Source organism: Amblyraja radiata, chromosome 40, assembly GCF_010909765.2.
Source record: "Amblyraja radiata isolate CabotCenter1 chromosome 40, sAmbRad1.1.pri, whole genome shotgun sequence".
Taxonomy (NCBI): domain Eukaryota; kingdom Metazoa; phylum Chordata; class Chondrichthyes; order Rajiformes; family Rajidae; genus Amblyraja; species Amblyraja radiata.
The window spans coordinates 9,723,140-9,731,644 of record NC_045995.1 but is presented as its reverse complement, the minus strand read 5'-3'; the positions used below and the strand labels follow the sequence as shown (position 1 = coordinate 9,731,644).

General features: G+C 45.0%; 1 protein-coding gene across 1 annotated transcript; it reads right to left on the bottom strand.

The window, feature by feature from the left end:
- Positions 1-7,544: 7,544 nt before the first annotated feature.
- On the bottom strand, positions 7,545-8,267 carry LOC116967590 (mitochondrial import inner membrane translocase subunit Tim8 B-like). Its single transcript, XM_033014205.1, has 2 exons — positions 8,225-8,267; positions 7,545-7,788 (listed from the first exon to the last, which is right to left on the bottom strand). The coding sequence occupies exons 1-2, from the start codon at positions 8,265-8,267 to the stop codon at positions 7,592-7,594; spliced, it is 240 nt and encodes a 79-aa protein (XP_032870096.1). The 3' UTR covers positions 7,545-7,591.
- Positions 8,268-8,505: the final 238 nt, after the last annotated feature.

The window sequence follows — 8,505 nt, the reverse complement described above, 5'->3', positions numbered from 1 at the left end:
GCTTTGATTACAGCTTTTATGCTGGATAATCGGAAACGAACGAAGATTAAAAAATAGTAAAATTCATGAATGGAGGATAGGTTCACGAGATTGATCCCTGGGATGGCGGGACTGTCATATGTGGAAAGATTGAAAAGACTAGGCTTGTATTCACTGGAGTTTAGAAGGATGAGGGGGCATCTTATAGAAACATATAACATTATAAAAGGACTGGTCAAGCTAGATGCAGGAAAAATGTTCCCAATGTTGGGTGAGTCCAGAACCAGGGCCCACAGTCTTAGTATAAAGGGGAGGTCATTTAAGACTGAGGTGAGAAAAAAAATTTCACCCAGAGAGTTGTGAATTTATGGAATTCCCTGCCACAGAGAGCAGTGGAGGCCAAGTCACTGGATGGATTTAAGAGAGTTAGATAGAGCTCTAGGGGCTTGTGGAGTCAAGGGATATGGGGAGAAGGCAGGCACGGGTTATTGATAGGGGATGATCAGCCATGATCACAATGAATGGCTGTGCTGGCTCGAAGGGCTGAATGGCCTCCTCCTGCACCTATTTTCTATGTTTCTATGGCCTTCACTAATGTGGAAGCAATCTTGCGGCTGTTTCTTAGCTTAATGGTCACAAACTTCTCGGGAAAGAGGTCTCTTTCAAGACCTCTTTTTCAAAAAGAATTAAAAATGAATTAAGTTCCACAATGTCTCATCTATTTCTCCCTTCCATTCACCCACTCCTGCCAATTCCCTCGCTCTGGCTTTAGAATCTGTATGTCTTCAAACAGTCTCCCACCTTCCTTCCTTTCTTGTCTTTGGCCTTTGTTCCAACCAGCTGTCCCTGCATTGCATGTGTCGACCTATTACCTGCCATGGAGATGCTGCCTCTCCCCTCTTCCAGTTTTCTTCTCTCCCTCAGCTCCTACAATCAGTCTGAAGAAGGGTCACGACCCAAAATGTCACCTATGTTCTCCAGGGTGATCTGCTGAGTTACGCCAGCACTTCATGTCCTTTTGGAAATAGAAGTAATTCTACAGCTTTATAAAACTTTGGTTACGCCACATTTGGAATATTGCGTACAGTTCTGGTCGCCCCATTACAGGAAGGCTTTGGAGAGGGTGCAGAAGAGATTTGTCAGAATACTGCCTGGATTAGAAGGTATTAGCTACAAGGAAAGGTTGGACAGACTTGGATTGTTTCCTTTGGAGCTTCGGAGATTGAGGGGAAACCTGATGGAAGCTAATTATGAAAGGTAGAGAGTGAGAATCTTGTACCCACGATGGAAATGTTCAAAACTAAAGGGCATAGGTTTAAGGTGAGAGGGGGAGAGTTTAAAATGTCTTGAGAGCGGCGTCACAGGTAGATCAGGGCGGCAGTGTTGCAGCAGTAGTTGCTGCCTTGCAGCGCCGGAGACCCAGGTTCGATCCAGACGCGCGCTGTCTGTACGGAGATTGTACGTTCTCCCCATGCCCTGCGTGGGTTTTCTCCGAGGTCTTTGATATCCTCCCACACTCTAAAGGCATACAGGTATGTAGGTAAATTGGCTTGGAAAATGTGAAAATTGTCCCTAGCGTGTGTAGGATAGTGTTAATTTGCAGAGGTCGCTGGTCAGCGCGGACCCGGTGGCCCAAAGGGCCTGTTTCTGTGCTGTATCTCTAAAAATAAAGAAGCCTATCGGCACATTGGCCTTCATCAGTCAGGGTGTTGGGTATAAAAATTATGTTGCAATTGCCGTCTGTTGCCGGGACTTGAAGGCCTTAACTATACGGGGGAGGTTGGCAAGCTAGGTGCCTTATTCCTTGGAGTAAAGGAATGAGGCAGGTGGATGAGGGATGATCTTGCAGAGGTGTACAAGATCATGAGGGAACAGGTGGGGTAGATAAATAGAGTCGGGGAACCAAGAACCAGAAGATAGGTTTAAAGATCCTGAAGGTCAACTCTTTCACACAGAGGGTGGTTGGTATATGGAACGAGCTGTCAGAGGAGGTACCATAGCAACAATTAAAATATTTCAATGATAACGTACATAGTATAAATAGAAAGTTTGCAGACTACACTAAAGTGGGTCGTATTGTAGATAGTGAAGTTGGTTGGCAAAGATTGCAGCAGGATATTGACTTGTTGGGCACGTGGGCTGAGGATTGGTTGATGGAATTTAATAGAGAAATGTGATGTGTTGGAATTTGTGAAGTCTAACATGGGCAGGACCAACACAGTGAATGGTAAGACTCGGACGGAGCTAAAGAGACAGGTTGAGCAGATTGGGACTTTATTCCTTGGAACGCAGGAGGATGAGGGGTGATATCGAGGTCTTATAGAGGTGTACAAAATCATAAGGGGAATAGATCAGGTAGGAGTGTAGATGGGGTATTTTGGTTAGTAATGGGCAAATTGAGCTGAAAGGTCTGTTTCCACGCTGCTTGACTCTGACACCATGAGATGTGCGGGACAATGATTTGTACACGGAGGGTGATGAGTGACTGGAACACTGCTGGTGGAGGCAGATATGATGGTGGTATTTATAGGATAAAGTTCCCTTGGTCCCCACCCGCCTCCTCATGCAACATATCATTCACGGACATTTGCACCACCTTCAATATGATCCCACCACCAGTCACACCTTCCCATCCCATTCCACAGAGACCGCTTTCTCCACAATTCCTGGTTCACTCATCTCCCACCCAAATCGGCCCCTCCCCAAGCACCTTCCCTGCAACCGCAGGAGATGTAAGATCTGTCCTGGAGCCTCCTCTATCACCTATTTCTAGGGGCCACAGCAGCCATTCCAGGTGAGACTGAGGCTCATGTGCACCTCCTCTAACTTCATCTACTGTATCTGGTTCTAATATGGCCTCCTATGCATCAGCGAGACTAAGCATAGAGTACCTGCACTGGGTCTACTAAGGCAATAGACAATAGACAATACACAAAAGGTGCAGGAGTAGGCCATTTGGCCCTTCGAGCCAGCACCGCCATTCAATGTGATCATGGCTGATCATCCCCAATCAGTACTCCGTTCCTGCCTTCTCCCCATATCCCCTGACTCCGCTATTTTTAAGAGCCCTATCTAGCTCTCTCTTGAAAGCATCCAGAGAACCTGCCTCCACTGCCTTCTCAGGCAGAGAATTCCACAGACTCACCACTCTCTGTGAGAAAACGTGTTTCCTCATCTCCGTTCTAAATGGCTTACTCCTTATTCTTAAACTGTGGCCCCTGGTTCTGGACTCCCCCAACATCAGGAACATGTTTCCTGCCTCTCGCGTGTCCAAGCCCCCCCTCTCATCATTCTAAACTCCAGAGTGTACAAGCCCAGCTGCTCCATTCTCTCAGCCTGAGTCCTGCCATCCCGGGTATTAACCTTGTAAACCTACGCTGCACTCCCTCAACAGCAAGAATGTCCTTCCTCAAATTAGGGGACCAAAACTGCACACAATACCCCAGGTGTGGTCTCACTAGGGCTCTGTACAACTGCAGAAGGACCTCTTTGCTCCTATATTCAATTCCTCATGTTATAAAGGCCAACATGCCATTCGCTTTCTTCACTGCCTGCTGTACCTGCATGCTTACTTTCATAAACTGATGTACAAGGACCCCCGGATCCATTTGTACTTCCCCTTTTCCCAACTTGACACCATTTAGATAGTAGGTCTGTTTTATCTCCTGCTTGCCAACCATTTTAACTCCCCTTCCCATTCCGTCTTTTCTATCTTGGCCCTACGACATTACCAGAGTGAGGCCACACACACACAGGAGGAACAGCATCTCACATTTTACTTGGGTAACTGACAAACCAACAGTATGAACATTGAATTCTCCAATTTTAGATAATAATCGGTACTATGGCACAGTGGCGTAGTGGTAGCTTTGCTACCTTACAGCACCAGAGCCCCAGTTCGATCCTGACTACAAGTGATGTCTGAACGGCATTTGTACGTTCTTCATGTGACCACATGGGTTTTCCCATGGGTGCTCCGGTTTCCTCCCACACTCCAAAGACGTACAAGTTTGTAGGTTAATTGGCTTCAGTAAAGATTGTAAATTGTCCTTAGTGTATGGGGATCGCTAGTCAGCGCGGACTCAATGGCCTGTATCCACGCTGCATCAACAACCTAAACTAAACTCCTTTTTTGTAGGTATGTTGCAAAGCCTACCTGAAGCGTCGCTGAAAATCTGCCGCTGCGGGTGTGCGCGATTTTGGCGCCATTTAGAGGGGGCGGGTTTAAAACGCGATTTTCTCTAGGCTGTTCAAATCGAAGATGTTCAGCCTAGTTAATTATTAACGAAAAATCGCTGGAAGACCCCGTCGCAAAAGCTATTATTAGTTTTAAAGGCCTCGTATAATAGTTATAGTAGTTTAAAAATCAATCTCTAAACCCGCGACCGCCAGCAACCGCAGGGTCTCATAAAGCAGACAGCTGAAGGTAGGCTGTATATTTTTACATTAAAAAGGGCTTCTAAAGATCCCTTTATACAAAGTTTAATATTGCGAGAAGCTCATTTTGGGCCCATTATATCCCGCAGTATTTTTCTGGGCATTTGAGTCACAAATCTAGCGCAATGTGAACGTTCTAAACCAGCGCGTTCACAGGATCCCACTAGAAAGCTGATTTAAATGGACTTTAATTTACAGCAATTAAACACTAAATTCCTTCCATTTGGTCTATAAATTAATGTAAATGAGATTTAAAAATCATGTTTTATTGTGAATTATTTGTGAATATTATTTGGACATTTAGGCTATTTAAAAATGTTAATCATTTATTAAGAAATGGATAGATGTTTAGATCTAGTAATTGAAGTTTGAAATTAGCTACAATTAGGTAACTAACTAATTATATGCTTTAATTTCAGGTCATCGAAGTAAGATTATTTTATACTTGTTTCAGAATGCTTCAATCTATGATAACTGAAAATTTCATTCATTTCTCTTAATTTTTAAGAAAGTTATGGGCTTTTGACTGTTCACGATCACAGCTTTTTTGTTATGTCCATAGAAAATCAATAGGGAACAAGATGCTCATTTCCGAGTATGAAAATGGCCATAACTTTTTAAATACTTGAGATATGAAAGTGAATTAGGTGTCAAATTAAACTTATTTTTATGCTTTATCTGATGGGATAAATTACAGACTTGATTTTTAAAATCTCAAAATTTTGTAACATTGCTATTTTTTGTCCCCTCTCTGCAGTGCTAGATGCCCTCCTTTACCTTATATGTCTGCAGATAATCCGTTTCCTCAATTCCCTGCACAACCTCATGTCTCCTAAATGCTACTATAGTACTTACTTAACCATCAACCCCTGGCAGCATTTTCATAGAAACATATAAAATAGGTGGAGTAGGATATTTAGCCCTTTGAGCCAGCACCGCCATTCAATATGATCATGGCTGATCATCCAGAATCAGTATCCTGTTCCAGCTTCCCCCCCACATCCCTTGATCATGTTAGCCCCAAGAACTATACCTAACTCTCTCTCGAATACATCCAGTGACTTGGCCTCCATTGTCTTTCTTAGCAGAGAATTCCACAGATTTACAACTCTCGGGCTGAAAACGTTTTTCCTCATCTCAGTCTTAAATGGCCTACCCCTTATTCGTAAACTGTGACCCCTAGTTCTGGACTCTCCCAACATCAGGAACAATTTTCCTGCATCTAGTCTGTCCAATCCCTTAAGAATGTAATATGTTGCTAAAAGGTCCCCTCTCATCATTCTAAATTCCAGTGAATATAAGCCCAGTTGATCCATTCTTTCATCATATGCTATCCCGGGAAATAAACTGGTGAACCGACGCCACACTCCCTCAATAGCAAGAATGTATTTCCTCAAATTAGGATAGCAAAGCTGCACACAATATTCCTGGTGTGGTCTCACCAGGGCCCTGCACAACTGTAGTAGAATCTCCTTGCTCCTATACTCACATCCTCTCACTATGAAGGCCAACATGCCATTTACTTTCAGTGACTGGTCTTGTTGCACCTCCCCTTTTTCAAAACTGACACCATTTAGATAATACTCTGCCTTCCTGTTCTTGCTACCAAAGTGGATAACCTCACATTCATCCACATTATACTGCATCTTCCCACCCACCAAACCTATCTAAGTAACCCTGCAGCCTCAAAGCATCCGCCTTGCAGCTCACATTGCCACCCAGCTTTTGTGTCGTCCACAAACGTGGAGATGTTACATTTAATTCCTTTGTCTAAATTGTTCATGTATACTGTAAATAACTGGGGTACCAGCACAGAGCCTTGAGGCACCCCATTTATGCCTCTCATCTGTCTTTGTCCACCCATTTACCAATCAACCTCCCCCTCACTTGTGTCCACCTAACATTTGCTAGGCTTTGTCCAAACCACCTCTTTCCAGCTTTCTCCCACAACTACAATTAGTCTGAGGCAGTCTCCACCCAAAGCATCACATATTCATGTCCTCCAGTGATGTAGCCTGGCCCACTGATTTACTCCTGCACCTAACCTTATCCTACATCTGGCAAACGGTATAGAAACATGAAAACACACACCTCCAGATTCAGGGGTAGTTTCTTCCCAGCTGTTATCAGACAACTGAATCATCCAACCACAACCTGAGAGCAGTGCTGAACAACCTCTTTGGTGACCCTTGGACTATCCTTGATCAGACTTTGCATGCTCTATCTTGCACTAAACGTTATTCCCTTATCATTTTTTTTATTTAAAATATTTTTTGAAATAAAAAAAACATTATTCCCTTATCATGTATCATGTATACACCGCAAATGGTTCGATCAAAAAGTCTCTCAAATCCCCAGCAGCACATTCTAGACACTCGCGACCCTCTGTGTAAAAAACTTGCCATGTATATTTTAAACTTTGTTCCTCTCACAAAGCTATGCCCTCTAGTATTTTATTTTTTTTCCTAATGGGGAAAAAAATGCATTACTACCTGCCCTATCTATGCCTCTCATCTCTGGCCTTAGTCCACCCATCTGCCAATTATCCCCTCCCACCTGTTATCCATCATATGCCAGGCTTTGTCTCACCCCAAATGTTTTCCCAGCTTATTCACCCCGACTACAATTAGCCTGAGGACGGGTCCCCACCCGAAAAGTCTCCTATCCATGTACTCCACATGTTGCCTGATCCGCTGAGTTACTCCTGTACTTCATCATTTTTGTAAACCAAGAACTGCAGTTCATGTAACTCTGCATAATGTTTATTACTGCGGCAGCACAAACAACTCATACAAACTCGGTAAAACTGATAGTTATTTCCCGATGGACAAATATTGCCACAAGTCTCGTTCCTGTGGGGAGCATCATGGCAGCTTCAGAGGTAATAACGCAGCTCACATGATCACAGGTCACCACTCGGTCTGCGGCAGATTCCCATGGCCCAAGTTAGTTGAGGGTTGGTGTCCTAGGGCCTACATCCATCCACCGGGGCCGCAACCTTAGTCAATGCGCAAATTCCTGGGTTTTAATCGGTTTCATTGATTCAGTAAGTCCCGCTGAAGATGTGAAGACACATGAGTTGGTGCAATGACCTTGGGGACACCTTCAGCCGGTGGCTTTATAGACAGCGAGCGGCTCCGGATGTCCAAGTGGGCGGCGGTGGGACAGCCTCCAGTCAGTGGCCGCCCTTCTGCACTATCTGCGCGAAGCGGTTGGTGAGCGCCAGCGTGGTGTCCACGAAGCGATCCACGCAACTGACCAGGCAGCTCTCGGTCCGCGAGTCGAGCCTGGAGCCCGGCTTCTCCACGCACTTGTCCCAGCACTCGGCCGTCAGGCTGTGCACTCTCAGCTGTAGCTGCGCCTTCTGTTGCTCTTGGTTCTTGGTTCTTGGTTTCTTGGTTTCTTGGTCCTCCAAAATATTCCAACTGGAATTTAAACTGGAGGTGGTGAAGGGAGGGATTAAGCCAGAAAGGGTTATTGGGAAGAAAGAGCTACTTTAAATTTAGTTGCATCTGGTTAGGTAACTATAGTTGGGTGGAGATTATTCCATGCTTTAATTGTGCGGGGAAGAACGAATTGCTGTACACATCTGTCTTTGTAGCTGGGATCACAAATTGGATCGAATTCCCTCGTCTGCTCCTAATTGGTTTGGGTTTGGTGTAGGCCTTGTAATCTATGTCTAGCTGACCATTTAACATTTTGTAAAAACAGGTCAAACGGTGAGCTTCACGTCTGTCTTGGAGAGGGTTCCACCCCGACCAGAGAATTCAGAAGTTTGGTGACACTCGCTTCTCTGCAATGGAAGAAACGGCCGCCAGTAGCAGCTGCAGATCTCTCTGCTCCATCTCCATGGCGCCACACACAGACCAAGATGCTCCACTCCGGCGTAAACCAACGCGCTGATGTACAGTACGTAACCGAACGTCACGGCCGCCATTTGTCAATGCAAAACGCGACCTCCATTTTGCCACCCGCTGTGTACAATGATCATAAGGAGGTTGCACGAAAGGTCACCGGGTCGACGCACGGAGCCGCCAAATCCAACTGGAAGACATCCGTCACTTCCGGTATATGTTATTAATGCTAGAA